At 41.7% G+C, this 16,282-nt stretch overlaps 1 protein-coding gene across 1 annotated transcript in view; it reads left to right on the top strand.

Moving 5' to 3' along the window:
* The first annotated feature begins 5,310 nt into the window (after positions 1–5,310).
* IQGAP1 (IQ motif containing GTPase activating protein 1) overlaps positions 5,311–16,282 on the top strand; it is a 50,586-nt gene continuing 39,614 nt past the window's right edge. The window contains exons 1-2 of the mRNA XM_017836197.1: positions 5,311–5,420; positions 7,542–7,641. Of these exons, the coding sequence (XP_017691686.1) occupies positions 5,369–5,420; positions 7,542–7,641 (152 nt within the window). The 5' untranslated portion in view covers positions 5,311–5,368. The remainder of the gene's footprint in view (positions 5,421–7,541; positions 7,642–16,282) is intronic.

The following is a 16,282-nucleotide window of genomic DNA, read 5'->3' as shown; positions in this document are numbered from 1 at the left end:
GCGCGGGGCGAGGGGCGGTGGCGGCGGGGCCCGATCGGGTCGGGTCGGCTTGCATGTGGGAATTCCTGAGATTAACTCTGGCTTTAGGATGAGGAGGAAGGAGGGCAGGATATGGAGTGTTATAAGGAGATGTTCTCGTGAATTCGAGTTTTGGATGGTTGTGATATATGTTGGGGTAGGTCCTCGTTGGGTTATAAGGAGCATGTACAGCTATACAACTTATTGTGTAACATGGGAGCCGCAACAGTATTGTTTATCATGTATAAGTATAATAAAACTGCCCTCTTTCTATTAACAAAACTTCTATCATCACAATAAAGACTGAGGAGTTTGGCTAGGCAGTTGGTTGTGCATCATTGACATAAATATCACAGCATACAATTGGGTTACAAAAGCTGTGTGCCATTCCTGCTTTTAGGATGCACTATGTGAGATTGAGCACTGTTGGCTTCAATCCTGCAGTGCTGGAGTTAGTGCCAGTTCTTCCCTTATCCGTAAAAGACTTGGTTCAATCCCATGCTGCTTACCAAGATTTCTGTGCTAACAGGTGGGTTTTGATTATTGCTGAATTTAAATACTATCTTCAGCAAGTTATAAAGCTAAGCAGGCTGTTGATAGCTTATAGGCAATTATATATGTGGTGATGGCTCAGTAACTGACAAAAATGTTTAGTCTGTAAAGACTAAATACGTAATTTAGTGGTATCTTTGTTCGGTACTATTAATGTAATACTTTTATTAGCATAAATAGATTGACATACTACATATTGAATCCGAGAAATCTTGCATGTAAATACAGTTATCTTCTGCAGCCAGAAACTAAGCTTACAGCAGCATTTGTTCACAAAAAGTAGAAAATCTGAAGAGTCTTCCTTGAGAAAACAGCAGGAGTATAAACAGTTTAAAATTTATTTGAGTAGAAGGAACTTCCCTTTGTCAAATGTGGGGGGAGCTATTTTTTGTGGAAGGTAGTGAATTGTTGGAAGTGAATCATTCTAGGGATAAAAATACAATTGACATGAAAACTATTTAAATAGAAATCTGATTGCTTTTTCATAATTGGAGGAGTCCTTTGAGGTGAAAATTAGGGATTTGGTGCAGGGTGTTTGGTATGTGGCCAGTATTGTAGAATTGGTCATAGATGTCTTATTGCATCTTTGCTTTACAATCTGTAAATCTGGCTCATCCCCACTCGCTTCCAGCTAAGTGTTGTGGACTGCTCAGGACTTAAATTACTTTATTGGTTCCCCAAGTGTCTTTTTAGGTAGCCTGCATGAGAACATACAAGGGCAACAAGTCAGCATTACAAAGCAGATAAAAAGACAGGGAGTGTGTATCACAGACAAAATGAATATTGAATTACCCATATTTCTTCTGTTTTTTCAGGTAGCTGTGGAGCTTCCTTGGACTCTACAGGTCCTTCAAGAGAAACTGTACCTGGTGCATGGGGACAAGTGCACTGTTTTCCAGTTCAAGAAGCCTTTTTACCAGTACAGAACTTGCTCATATTCCACTATCATGACGGGGGAAGGAGAGGATTTTAACATGAGCATGCAGAGTGGGGAGCTTGCTAACTTGCCTCTAAGGAGTAAGGACTCCTCTGCTATTCCAGCAGCCTGTTGGTGTGTCCTAGCATTGCATTGTGAGTATCAGCAGAACTGGGCAGGATTTGGGTTAGAGTCACTTGCTCTCAGTCTTCCCTGGGGAATCCTGCAGATAGTGTGCATCCCAGGCAAGCTGTGGGCCATTTGCAGTGAGGTCAGGATGCAAAAGCAGAGTCTGGAAGCAATACCCATTTTGAAAGCCAGACTTCCTTTTTTCCTGCCTGGCTTGTCTGGTGCACTGGAAATGTGGGATGGGTTCACTCTGCATTCTCTTGCCCCAGCTGTGAAGCTGGTCCCTTGCATTTTCTCCAGAGCTTCATGCCAAGTTCCCTGCTGCATATATGGGCGGGTCAGGGCTGTGGGAGTGATCTGGGCTAGCACTGAGCACAGTTGTGAACTAGCACTGGGGGATTGTGTGTTAGGATATTTGTGTGTATGTATCCCTGCTGTTTCTTTCTTTTAAGATCAGGTCAGTAACTTGTCTCATTTGACCACCGTAATTCTGATCTGATGCTGGGAGCCAAAAGGCAACTTTTCCTGTTGGCAATCCATAGCCTAACATGCTACCACATACAAAAAAGTCTCACAAAGTATATGAGAGAGAGGATATGAGAGACACATACGTGTATTTGTCTTTAACATGTATATACACATATATACATATATGCACACACACACACACGTTTTTCCCCCCAATATATATGTTAAATGTATACACCTACTCACTTAAGATAGCTCCTTCTGGATTCTGGGCATTCTGACCCTGCAGAAACAGAACTGGGTCATTAGAGAAGACAGAGAAAATTACAGGTATCTAAATGTTATTCCAGACATAGAAGGTAAGAGCTAAACTTATTCAGAATTAATGGGCCCTAAAGGGAAAGGTCATGATTGGCTGTACATGATAGAAGCACAAAAAATAATAAAAAAATTATTAATAATGATGAGCTGGATCATCAGAATGATGGATGCTAAGATGCGGAGTGGCATTAGACCTATGTTATTCCAGCTGTCAGCTTCATGTGTGCTGAAGAAAGAGTAAGAAATAGCTTGAAATTCTTAATGCTAAATGGGACCTAGGGCAGATCCTACTCAATCTTCAGACTTTGCTTTGCCAGAAATGAGGATACACGTGAACAATTATTCAGTGGACATTTGTATGAATATGCTATTATTTCACAATCTTTTTTTGGACTACAAGACTCTAGAACTTTGGAAAGGTAGGTATGATAACTGTATATACGATCCTGTTTCAAGGAAGATTTGAAGAGGTTAAGAGATTCCTTGTTTCAGTGGAGGCCTGCAGGTAGGGTATCTTTAAGTGACTATAGAATCAGATTCAGAGTCTTCAGATGTTGTAAACATGCTTTTTTTCAGCACCATTCACAAAACTAATTTTTCTCATAAAGGAAGTGGCCAATAAATACAAAAGACAATAAATCAAAAGAACAGGACTGAAGGACTGAAGGACAAAGGACTGAATTTTGACACTCTTTTCCCTTAGGAAGCTTAGTGATTAGTCACTAAGACCAAGAACTTCCAAAGAATTTTTTTTAATAGAATTGATTGCTCCATTTCAAAAATAGATAAAAATAGGTAATATTATTTGTAAGGCCATCTGGCTAGTGCTTATTCAATGTTAAGGAAAAAGAAGAAACAGGAAAGGCGATAAATTAAGGACATAGAAACACAAATCCTAACAGAAACCAGTTAGAGGCAATAACAAAAGACCAGAAATCTTAAGTCAGGGGAGCTATTATAGGAACCATTAAATATAATCTTGAAGAGGTTCAGCCAGATTCTTTGATGATGTGCAATAATCATGTTTTATTTTTCTTATCAGAATGAATCTTACAGGAAAGAGTAAATTTATGAGATTTTTTTGAGGGAAGATTGTGGGACTGCACAGAAATGTTACGACATTTTTAGGGGGAACAAAACCAGTCCTGCGCTCCATAGTCTACATATAAACATTATTTTAAATGTCTTCTAATTGCATAACTGCAAAGTGGCCACATGTGAAGTAGTGCAAATGTTAATAATTAGACCTATTTTTTCACTATAAAACCTTTTGTTTTGTAATTTATGTCTGGCATTCACCGATTTAGTTATTTCTGTAACTATTGAAGTGTGTCTTCCTTTCATACAGACTCTTTAAATATCACAGAATCAGTTAGGTTGGAAAAGACCTAATCATTGAGTCCAATATGACTGAACACCACCTTGTCAATTAGACCATGGTACTATATCCAGTCTTTCCTTAAATACTTCCAGGAACGGTGACTTCACCACCTCCCTGGGCAGCCCATTTCAATATCTAATCACTTTTCTGTGAAGAAATTCTTTCTAATGCCCAACCCAAACCTCCCCTGGCACAGCTTAAGACTATGTCCTCCTGTCCTATTGCTAGTTGCCTATGTATATATAGTAAATATACTTTTTGATGGGCTCACAGAATCATTGAGGTTGGAAGTGACCTCTGGAAGTCTCTAGTCCAACGTTGCTTCCTCAGCTCAGGGTGAACTTGAGCGGGTTGTCCAGGACCATGCCTAGTTAGGTTTGAAGTACGTCCAAGGGCAGGGACTCCACAACTTCTCTGGGCAACTTGTTCCAGTGTTTGATCACCTTCAGGATACAAGTATTTCTTCTTATGTTTATTTGGGACTTTCATATTTTTCAGTCCCTTGCCCATTGCTTCTTGTCATGTCATCTCTCAGGCTCTCCTCGTATGTCAGATGCTCCAAGCTCGTCATCAGTTGCTCTGTGTTTCACTGTTCTGTTTTCTCCATGTCTTCCTTGTACTGGGGAGGCTGGAACTGAATCCAGTACTGGGAAGAAGGGAACGATCAACTTCCTTACCTGTTGGTGATGCTTTTCCTAATAGAGGCTATTTGTCTACCACATTATTTAAGTTGTGCTTAAGTAGTAAACTTATGCCCTGGCAGTGAAATTCATGGGGCTAATTAAAACAGACACATGGTGGCTGGCATCTTCAGTGCTCTGACTCTTGAACAAGAACCAGGCAAAGCAACAGTAATACATGTTGAAGGGAAGGAAACTTTCAGGGCATGATTCTCTCCCGTGGCAGTGCTGCTGAACGTTGCTGTTGTTTTGGGGCACCCTGCTTAAACTTGTGGCTGACATTTCAGGTGAGTTACCATGGTTTGGTCGGCAAAGCTGTTTAGACGAAAGAGCCGAACTGCATCCAGCAAGGTCAGATTTTACTGCCGAGAAGGGTGATGCAGCTGGGGAGGCTGGCAGGAGCACAGCGCCTAGAAAAGCCTGTATCAGCAGCGTGTGGAAGGCAGACAGACTGTCGACGCTGAGCTGATCTGGCTGCACTGCACGCAGTGGGGCTGGCACGGCCGAGCGGTGTGTAAGGAGGCCGGAAAGGCTGACAGGGTAAAATGTGGGTCGTGGCTAGGTTGACATGGGCTGTGTTCCGCAGAGTTTAGGTCAGAGCTTAGCTGGGTGTTACGAATGGGGCTGACGGGAAGGCTCAGGGCCAGGGCGGTGGCCCTGTGAGAGAGACTCCGGGGAGAGGCAGGGTTGCCAGGCCGGGGTCCGTCGGGGCCGACTGGCAGGGCAAGGCAAATCGTCGCTTTGCTCCAGCAGCGGACGAAGGCGGCGGAGGCGGCCAGGGCGCGACCGGGTCGGGAAGACGGAGAGAGCGCGGAGCGGCAGCTCCTCCCCCGCCACACCCGGTGCGGCAGGAAGAGGAACAGCCGCGCCCAGCTCGCGCCAGCCTCGGCCCAGCGCAGCACCATGGCGGCGGAGGAGGTGGACGGGCTGGCCGTGTCCCGGCCCCACTATGGCTGTGAGTACCGGGGCGCCCGGAGTCCGGGGATCCGCGTGGCCGCCAAGCGACGCCCAGCCCACGTTGCCCGCACCTTCCAGGGTCCCACGCTGGGAGGGGAGGCTGGGACGCCGCAGGCACGGGGGGAGCCGCGGGGCCCGGGCTCCGGGACCGTCCCGCGGGCGCGATGCGCCCCACCGGCTCTCCTCGCGGGCCCCGGGGGTGGGCGCCTTGTGGCGCGGGAGCCCGTCCAAGTTCGACGGCCCTCCCGGATGCTAGAGATGAGCTCTGGGAGAAGGCGGTGGGTGGACAGCGCAGGGGCGTCTTACGGCTGTCCCGCCGTCGTCTGCCGCGGGCGGGCCCCGAGCCTCGCCCAAGATGTCCGCCGCGGGCGGGGAGGGGGCGGCCCTGCCTTCTGCCTTCCCGCCGATTTCGGCGACCACACCCGAGTTGCCGGGCGAAATACCGCTGCTATCCGACACCTCCACCACCTTGTCATAGGCTTGCTGTGGGAGAGGGAGGCTTTGGCTCTTGCCGTCCGAGACGAGGGCTCACCGGTGCTACGATACCGCGTCAAAGCGGCAGTCGATCCGACCGTGCGGTGCCGCCCGAAGCCGGGGCGGACAGGGAGGGCCGGTTTAAGGAAGGCAGGATGGAGTCTGAGGGTTTGGGAGAGGAGGGAACTTCTCCCTACTGTCAGGCATTGCCCTGTGCGTTGTGACACTTTTCAGCTCACGTGACTTTGGGCAGGTTGGAGTAATCAGAACGATGCTTTTGCGGTACTCCGTACTGGTTTCCAAAGCCCCTTTGCAGTTTGAACCACGATCTTGTTTGATCCCAAGTGCTGTAGTTGATACCTTATCACTTGCATGTAGTTCACAGAATCACAGGATGATTTGGATTGGAAGGGACATTAAAGATCATCTTGTTCCACCCCCTGCCATGGGCAGGGACACCTTCTGCTAGACCAGGTTGCTCCAAGCCCCGTCTGACCTGGCCTTTTCCAGGGGTGAGGCAGCCACAGCTTCCCTGGGCAACCTGTGCCAGGGCCTCACCATCTTCTTGGTTAAAGAATTCCTTCCTAACATGTAATCTGAATCCCTCCACTTTTAGTTTAAAACTGTTCCCCTTTGTCCTATCACTATCTGCCTGTGTAAAAAGCCTTTCTCCCTCCTTTTTTATAAGCCCTCTTTTAAGTAGCAAAAGGCTGCAATGAGGTATCCACGGAGCCTTCTCCAGGCTGAACAACTCCAGCTCTCTCAGCCTGTCTTTGTGGGAGAGGTGCTCCAGCCCCCTGAGCATCTTCATTGCCCTGCTCTTGACCTGATGTAACAGGTGTTGTGCTGAGGACCCCGGAGCTAGACACAGTTCTCCTGGTGGGGTCTCAATAAGTGGACAGTAGATAGTTGTTGAAAGCATTTTAGGTATAAGCTAACCTTAATTAATGACAGTATGAGACATTTCCTATTTGTCCAGTTGGCCCATAGAATCTAAGAAGTTGTGTGGTTTTTTTTTTTAACATGAGACATATTTAGCTGTAAGTATGGGAAGAGTACACTTTTTCACTGAGGCTTTAAACACACAGAATCTGAAAGATTTAGGCATATACCCCTATGTAGGTCCTCAGCTTGATCCAAAGATGAGATGCAGGTTGTGGATCTGAAGGATTCCCTTCCAGATGAGGACTGTGAGTAGCATTTCCGTCTTCTTTTAGAGGTGGACTATGAAGATACAGAAGGGATTATATAATGTGAATATGTATTTTTGTCCTTCTGTAGTCTTTTGCTGTCAAAATCAGAGGACAGATGGGACATGTGGTCACTGATATGCCTTTGAGGAAGACAAAGGCAAAGCTAGAAGAAAATAAGAGAATGAAAGATCATTTCTAAGAAATTGGAAGATGGAAGCAGTCAAATTGTGAAATCAGAAAGAAGGAAGATGACAAATTTATGTGACGAGGATAAGGAAACAGGGTTTCTTTTGATACTAGTAAAGAACAGATCATCAGATTCTTAATTCTTCTGAATTAGGGAAAAAAATGGATAAGTTTCTGTGGAAGAGGTTGGATCTGATTTTTTTATGTGCCCGTTCAGTTATATTCAATCTTCAACCACCTGAGAAATATGTTTTATCTATTTGCAGCTGTCTTGGATAATGAGAGATTAACAGCAGAGGAAATGGATGAAAGACGACGCCAGAATGTAGCCTATGAATACCTCTGTCATCTGGAGGAAGCAAAGAGGTAAGAATAAGTGGTTTTGAAACTGCTGGTACTTTAAAAGAAGTTGTGACATTTGCTAAAGGAAATAATTTGGATGCATCTTACCTCTTGTCTCTGTTTCTTAGTGGTTATATAGTTGCACTAAAAAAAACCAACCGACCAAAACCAGAGAACCCCTCCTACCCCACCCCAAAAAAACCCCTAACCCCTAATGCGTTTATCTGACATGTTCCTGAAGACTTTGTGACAAGAACTCTGTTGCTCTATTGCTCCAGTTTTCCAAGCACTGGATGGATTCTCCCTGTTGTCTAACTTGTATCTTAGTGCAGTATCATCTCCTTGCTTAGCACTGGACATCAAAAACACTTATTCCCTTCCTCTTAACTGCAACCTCTTTAAAACTAAATTGTAACAATGTATTTCCCTTGCACTTATCTTCTCTTAGACTGACAACACAATTCTTGTGTATTTCTCTGTGTCTTTTTTAATAAGTCTCTAGTACTTTTCCCTGTATTGCTCTGACTTCTCTCCATGCACTCTCTGTGTCTTTCTGGAAGTGCACTTCCAAAACAGAAAACTTTTCCTGTTTTGAGGAAAAGACCCAGTTTTCCTACAGGGTCTTAGCATGCATACTTTTAAAGAGTGCAGGGATTATTTTGTGTACCCCAGTAGATTTGCTAGTATTGTACACTGTTGCATGGCACTTGTGTTTTCATGATATTAAGATGTAATACAGTTTTGCTGAGTTGCCACCTTTTTGTTGTAGTCGTGCTGGTGAAATTTTTTCCTCATCTTGTGTTTATATGGTCTATCATGTTTTCCTGAGTGTGTTACCCTTCACTTGATCCTGCTGAGTTGGATCTTTCCTGATCTTTGTTTAAAATATTGAAAGAACTTTGATCTTATTCCTGTCTTCCAGCATGTGTGTAGCTTTCGTGTCATCTCCATGTTTAATAAGCATGTAAGCATGCTGTGTACCTTTATTCAGAGACTTAATCGAAAGTATGATCAGAACACAGTAGATGCTGTATATCTGCTGTTAAAGGAAAAAGAACTGATATTAAAAATGAGTACTTGAAGTCTTACTGTTGGTATTTTTAAAAATCTTCTGCTAACATTAAATCATATATGCTGTACACGGAGATAGAATGAGACATACATAAACGCGTGTTTGAAATAGCCAACAAAACAATAGCCATGTTTTGTTATGGCTCACTAAACACTTCAGTCTGCCTTTGTCCTTCAAAAGATGATGTGGATTAAGAGCTAGAAAACTTTGACTGGCTGGGTGATGAATTTCATATAAATCTGTGTAGTTCTTCCTCAGCAAGACAGACGTGTTCAGCTGTAGCGATTTTAATGAGGAGGAAGTGCTGAGGTTTTACAAGCTCACTTCCAGCAGAGTATAAAGAAGGATCTCATTCCAAGATTTTAATAGTTTATGTTGCCTTACCAAGAATGTATAGTATATTTTTGAAAGGGCAGGGAACACTCAGTGTATGCTGTAGTCTTTTAAGTGCTTTGTAACAATTGTCACTAGTACAAATTCAGAGAGACTGCTTAGTTACTAGCAGATAATAATTTTCCATCTGTATGGACTTGGATGAAGTTTAAAGTAGTGAGAAAGATCTGACTATATTTAAAAATAACTTCTTCCCTTTGAATCCAAAATCATCAGGAGCAAGTCCTGGGCAAACCAGGAGAGAGGAGTTGCACTGTGGTCACTGTCCAAGCTTGAAGGAGCCTCTTCAAGGAGGAGATCCCTCACTCGTGGACTCTTCCTGTCATTGGCCTCAGAGTAAATGCTCGAGGAGGTGCTGATTCTCTGTTAAATTCCTTGCTGAGATTTGCAAAAAAATTCAGGCAAAAATACCTAACACAGCAACAGCACCTAATTTCATACGGAAATGAAAAATTTAGAAAAGTTTGGATTTCTGAACTGTCTGATGTAACAACAAATGTGCAGTAACTTTGAGTATTTCTTGAAGTTGTTTGGAGTACCTGTCTGCTAGGGAGCATACATCAGAAGCATTAACAGAGGAATAACTTGTTCTTATTTAGTGGTATTCCACCCTGCTGTCTTGGTTTTTTTTTTCACTGTCACTGTTGTTCTCTTGTTACTTAGCAGTTTTTGACTTCAGTTAATGTGCAACAGTCTTGCAAAACAGGAATTATTCTTGCTAGTTGGAGAAAGGGAGGCAGAGTGCAATTAAGTTGCTCAAGATTGTGAAAGACATTGAAATGAAATTTGGAGCTAAAATGACGATTGTGAATAGAGGGATTCCTGTACTGTGTGTCAACTAGATGCCTCATTCTTGAATGAAATGGCTTTATTAATAAGTGTTGTTTAATACTTCAAGTTTTATGATTTGTATTCTATTTTTGTTTATTTGTTTGTTTGGATTGGTTTGCTTTTTTTTTTTTGTCTCCAAATCACAGTAGTCCAATAGAAAAGCTGTGGCAGTGCAGATAAAAGAGTATACTCTGTTCTGTTGTGACATGACAGCTCATGCTCGCAGAAGGGTAAGGGTATGTTTATCTGGAACAGAAGCAACTCGAGAGACCTTCTTTTGTGGTTCTTATCAAGAAGTCAGGGTGGTGCACTATAATATTCTTCATCAGTGTTGTGTGATAGCCTCTTTTCCTATGTGGGGTACTTGTTGGAGTATTGTGGCATTTTCATGATGAAATTAGCACTTAGCAATCTGGCAAAGGCTTTTTCAAGCTTTGTCTTTCACAGTGGAATATTTTAGTTCTCCAAGTGCAACGAGAGTATTGTTGACTCTCTTGTTTCCTTATCTGACTTTGTGGGTGATGGTACCATGTGTTTCCACTGTGATAGTAGGAAATATTTTCATTCTGGATTATATCCTAGCATAGTGTAAGCATTTTAGTGCCCAGATTATGCTGCTTCCAGTAACTGTTTAACTTGCCTGAGCAGTGTGTTTCTTCTAGAGTGAGTCAGGATGGAATCTGTCCCTATGGGGTTTTTTTCTCATTTTGGGGTTTTCTTGTAGAAAATATTCCCTATTTAGTAAGGAAAGGATGATGATTGTTCTATATTGTGGATCTAATCAGTTCAGGATTGAAGTGTACTGTCTGTCTTCTTGTGGTAATCCCCTTTTTTCTGACAGATTGGAAGATGGCTTAGTGTAAACTAATGAAATCATGGAAAGAAATTAATACTTTGTGCTTGTGTAGTAGAGTCTGAAGAGCCTTTCCTATTGATGCTTTTCTGTAAATTACTTTTCCTTCCCCCTCATCCATGCTTTCTCTTAAGGCAGGGAGCACTTTTTTTTTTTTTGACTGGGATGACTTGTCCGTCTTGAAGCAAAAAATAAACCTAAATTGTTTACCAGGGAGCTAGATTTCCTACAAGAAAACTAGTGTTAAAAGAAAAAAAAATCTGGTCTTCATCTTTTTAGGTTTCCCACATTTAGTTTGAAAGTGTTTGACTGGATATCATTGTCTCTCAGAATTTGGCATAGTCATCCGATATTTGCTTCAAGAGGTTTCTTATTTTCAGAGGTGTAGGGTGCCCAGAAGAATGAAAAGGAAGAATTACAGAGGACACCTCTTTCTAGACAGATTAAACACATCTAGAGTTAGTGCTCTGCAAAGCTTATTCTGTGAGTAATCTTGTAAAGCTGGTTCATCAGGGTCTGTAAAGGTGTAGATATCAGTTGCTGTAGGAGCTCTTGTTTGAAGATGCTTAAAATAGTGCAACTTAAATCTTTTTGTGAAGGAAATGTGATAGTTGCTCTTTTACACAGGATTAGTCTCAAGAGGCTTCTTCATTACAAATCAGATTTTTCAAAAAGGGGATAAATTACACTGATTCTTTTCTCTTATTAACCTGAACTTGGAAGAACTGAGGTAGTTTAGTTAAAATATGTGTCTTATGAGCCTTGGTTAAGAACAGGGCTGTGATAGAGCGCTAGGTATTAGAAAGGTAGTTTGAGAAAAGCAGGATTAGGCTTTCTCACTTACTTTTGTATGGTTTTCAGTGTACCTCAGGTAAGTAAGTCGTGTGCAAAATATCTTATTTAAATCCTGCTTAAATTATTGTGCAAATTAAACACAGACAGGTTTCCTATGGGTTTTGAAGCTGTAGGGCACTACCTCTCAGAGGATTCTGAGGATGAGGTGGTAGAGCAATCTGTGGCACATAGCCCAGAGTGCCACAGTTCTGGTGGTGTGAACCACTGCTGTGGTTTTATTGCTGCTTTGTTTTATTGTAAATCTCAAGGCAGCAAGAGTTGTAATGTAACTCAGGAGTCCCTCAAAGAAAAAGAAAGGTGGGGATTGTTTTGGATATTTCTGAGCTCATTCTTTTTTCCCATTCCTTCCCCACCGCCCCCAGTTTAGGAAAACCTGACTTGTTGGGATGGGATTTCTTTTAGCTTTTAAAGGTATTTCCATTTGCATTCATATTTGAATGTCCAGAGTGTGTTCAGTCCAGCTGCAGTTTTGTGTCTTTCAGCAATTTATTAGCAATTAATTGTATTACCTCAGAAGCATAGGAAATTACTAGAATTTTGTAAATAACAGAAAAAGATAATGTGGTGGATCTCGAACTGTTCACAGACTAGATATGAGACATTCTGTAGTTGTGATATGTGAAAGCTATTTTGCTTTTTGCAGGACGGCCTGTGTCTATATTTAATCTATCAGATCACAATGATCCTCTCTTTAATATTTGCTGGTTAGCATTGCATGCTGAAAAAGATCTAAAGATGGAATTAGTTATGTTTAGAAAACATCTGCAGCAATTTTGTCAGTAGCCTGTAATGTAAAGCCAAAGAAGGTGTTCCTCTTGTTGATGAGGTCTTCACATTTAGAAGGGAGACAGTCTGAGTATTCTGAATTCTATCTGTTTGATTTCCTGATATTTAATTTAAACTTATGACTCCTTTCAGAAATATTTTTTTCATTTTCTAACTTTAGAATGAGGACTTTTTTTTAAATTTTTGAACCATTTATAGCGTTGAAGTACAACTGGATTTCTACAGTTGCAGAGCCAAGAGGCAAATGAGCTCCTTCATAAATGTTTGTATTTGTAAATGTATTTGTGTGTGAGGAGTCCTGATATCTTCACGTATAATCCAAGTCACAGAATTCCAGAAACTGGCATTTGACTGAATATGACTTACATAATTCCCACCAAAAGTTACCCCTCTAGATCAGGTGAGTGGGTCAGAAGGTCACTAATTGACACAGCAGAACTTATTCTTGTTTGGCATAACAGAGTTCCTCTTTTTATTCCAGATTGATCAAGACTTTTTTCTTTATTTCTTTGTGTTTCCACTTGTAAGTTGGGTCAAGTAATGGTTTTTGGGTTGGTTATTGGGTTTTTTGCATGTGTGTGGTGGATTTCTTTTTGTTTGTTTTCTGCTTTTGTCAGATACAATGCAAGTCTCCTATTGGATTGAATAGCCATGAATATTCATAGATAATATTTTATTATCAGTAGTTATAAGTTGAAGTACCTTCTGTTTAACTCTCACCACTTTATCTGGTGCTTTTATCGGCTCCTGTTTGCACTTGAGGAGATATTTCTCTACAGATCTTGTACTGTTTCATTGATGACCTCATGCAGTTGGCAGGGAGTGGCTGTCTGGACTGGAAGTGTCTTGGAATGCACATTCAGAACTGTATTTTTCTGAGAAGTGGGTGGAGAGAGGTAGGAAGAGGACAGTGGTGGAATACCACGATCTTTGCTTCACTTTGCTTTACTTTAGATACTTTTTTAATGACTCACTGGAAATAGTAATGAAAGGCAGGCGAGGAGGAAAGAAACAACTGTACGGAATTCAGTTTGGAGAGGAGGGTTTTTCTGTTTGGAGGGTGGTTTCTGAAGGAATATTGTATGTAATGTAAGAAGAGAGCAGCCCAAAATAACCAAAGCAAATAGTTGTCATTAACAGTTCTTGAGTATTGGTACTATGGAGTGCTCCTTAATAACCCTTATTTACAAGAAATTAAGTTAGTCTTAAGGTGTGGTAACTTCATTGATGCTGTAACTTCCAAGCATTTAGGCCTATTTAATTTCTAATGGAAAGTGATGATGGCAATTAGCTTGAAAGATGGTTCTGAGTATATGATAATTAAGGTCCTCATGACTGTTGGCTTAGTACTCATCTGAAAGCTCTCTAGGACAAATGACAAATCTTTTTGGCAAACATGGTAGTATCTTATCAGCAAGAGCAGCTAAGGCAATTTTTACAGGTTGTTGGCAGTGTTTGCAAGGGAGGAAAGAGGAACCTCATACTTACTTTTAAGAAGGAGGGCTGAGGGTAAAGATTTAAATGCTAGAGTATTAATAAGGTCTTTGGTTCAGCTGATTGTTGCCAGGGAGAGTATGTCAATCACTGGAAAAAATCTGGCCTGTGTTACTCATTAATTCTTTGCTTTTTAGTATCTTTGAACTGTGTGCATAATGAGAATGTTCTGGGACCTTTTAGCTGTGGGCAGTGCTTGTTTTCTTAGCTCTCCATTTGAGAGATTGTGACTCTTCCTGTACAAACCTTACTGAAAGACATTTAAATAGCCACCTACTTTTCTAGAAGAGAACACTCCTGATGTGATAAATTTATTTACTTGGTTGTTATTACCTCTCTGAGAGATCTTCAATCTTCTGAGGTGATTCCTTGATTTGTTCAGAGTTGATAGAATAAGTTATTCTAAAGAGAAGTTTTTGTTGGGGATTTTTCCACCTGTGTCTAACATCCTTGCTCAGGTGAACCGGATGAAGAGCTGAGGCTGTCTCCCAAGTTTTCTCTTTTTGTGCTCTATGAGAATGTCTGCTAAGTCTGCAATTGTAACTCAACTAAAGAGGTTTGAGATAGTGTCTACATATGAACGATCTGCTGGAGCATGAGATTCCTCTTCTTTCAATAAAATGAGTAGTATGATTTGTCCAAAAAATACCTGTGATGTTGTCAATACTGAGCGGTGAAAAAACCTTTCAGCCATAGCTTTGTGCATTCTTTCCGATGGCTTATGCAGACCCTGTTGGGGAGGGGGAAAGAAGGTGCTGCCCTTTCCCTCTGGCCACTTTTCCCTCTGCTATGATGCTGCAATGGCCGTGCATCTTTTCCTTGGCATCTTTTCCAGGTTTCTCTGAAAAGCTTATCGGTGGCATATTGTTCTAATGCCTAATGTCTAAAGGGAGTAGAGGTTGTTGCCATCAACCAGGTTCCCCCCTCATTGAGAAATACATTCCTCTTGCTCACCTGGAAATTCCACATTTATTTCTGCCTTTAAACAATGACAGGTGTTAATTTTAATACAAGTATGTGGGCTTTTAAATAAGAAAGGTACTGGATAATGTTTTCTGCAAACATAGCTTTGTCTTCTGGCCTGGCAAATGGTTAAGCAGTGCTACACCAAGGGGGAGCGTTATTGTATGTAAATTGCTCTAGTTTTGTACTTATATTAACACCCATTTAGGAACCTGTTGAAACAGATATGAGTACATTGAGACAGCTTATGTTCTAATTATGGGCTATTTATCTTATCAAAATGCTTAAACAGAACTCACTGTCTCTGTGTCCTTCTGTAAGGCATTAATTTAATGGTTTGGTCACCTGTCACTTCTACTTCCCTTTGAGGTCTTCTAGTCTGAACAAAGTGGGTGGTGGGGGTTTTTTTTGTTTGTTTTCCCAGTAAGGTAGTTGGGAAGGTACTATGAAAGCTGTTGATATGATTAAGACTCTTCCAGGGTTTGAGTAGCTCTGTGTCCTCTTAGGAGTCTTTGGTTATAATGGTCTGTGATATGCCAGTGACAGTGTCTTTTGGGTAATGATGCGGAATTTTTAAACTTATGTTATACTTTCTCTCTATCACGTATTCAGTTGCTTATCTGCATTTTTCTAGCACTTCATGTTCAAAAGCAACTAAGTTTTTTGAGAGGAAAGCAGCAAACCCTGGGAAAATAGTAGTTTTCAGAAGAATGAGGGTTTTTTGTAGCTTATATAGAGAAGTTGTCCAGGTGTTCCCAGAACCTTTTTCTTCCTGATAAACGCTACTCCTTCTTGCTTTTTTGGGTCCTGCTTTGGGTTGCAAGCTGCTTTTCTTGGGCTCACGCTGCAGTCCATAGTGTAATCATGTCTCCTTTGGGATTTAAAGTGCTTTGTTTTCAAGCAGGATTGTTTGCTTGCCTGTGTTTCAGATCAGTCCCAGTGATGTGGGCTTATCATCCCCATGAGCCAAATTATTAACTTCATTTATGTTACACTGTCAGCTCTGTTTTATAGTGCGGACTGTTGCTGTTCCGGGCCACTTTTGTCTTGAAAGCCGCTTTTCTGTGATCTTAATTGATCCAAGGCTCATCTGCCCTGTAAGAGCTTTAGAGTTCAGCTGCAAGTGAGGCATCCTCTAAGTAAAATGCTTTAGAAAGTGGCCTGTGGTTGTGCAGCTCCCTTTTTTACAGAACACAGCAGCCAGGGAGCAGGTCATCTTTAGAAGAAACTGTAGCTGAGCTTGCAGTATACAGCCTCCAATAGCTTGTACAGAAGAAATACCTCTGTTTTGAGGACAGTGATTTTTCAAATTATTTGCTGTATTCTTTATTTTTGTCATGAGGATCCGTGACACCATAAATGAGATGGAAGGCAAGAAGATAAAGGAAAATGAGTTGTTATGAGGAGAGGAATGCCTG

This window comes from Lepidothrix coronata, unplaced genomic scaffold, assembly GCF_001604755.1.
Source record: "Lepidothrix coronata isolate B3197 unplaced genomic scaffold, Lepidothrix_coronata-1.0 Scaffold272, whole genome shotgun sequence".
Lineage (NCBI taxonomy): Eukaryota > Metazoa > Chordata > Aves > Passeriformes > Pipridae > Lepidothrix > Lepidothrix coronata.
Note: the sequence above shows the minus strand (reverse complement) of the source record. Positions and strands in the feature narration are given on the sequence as shown.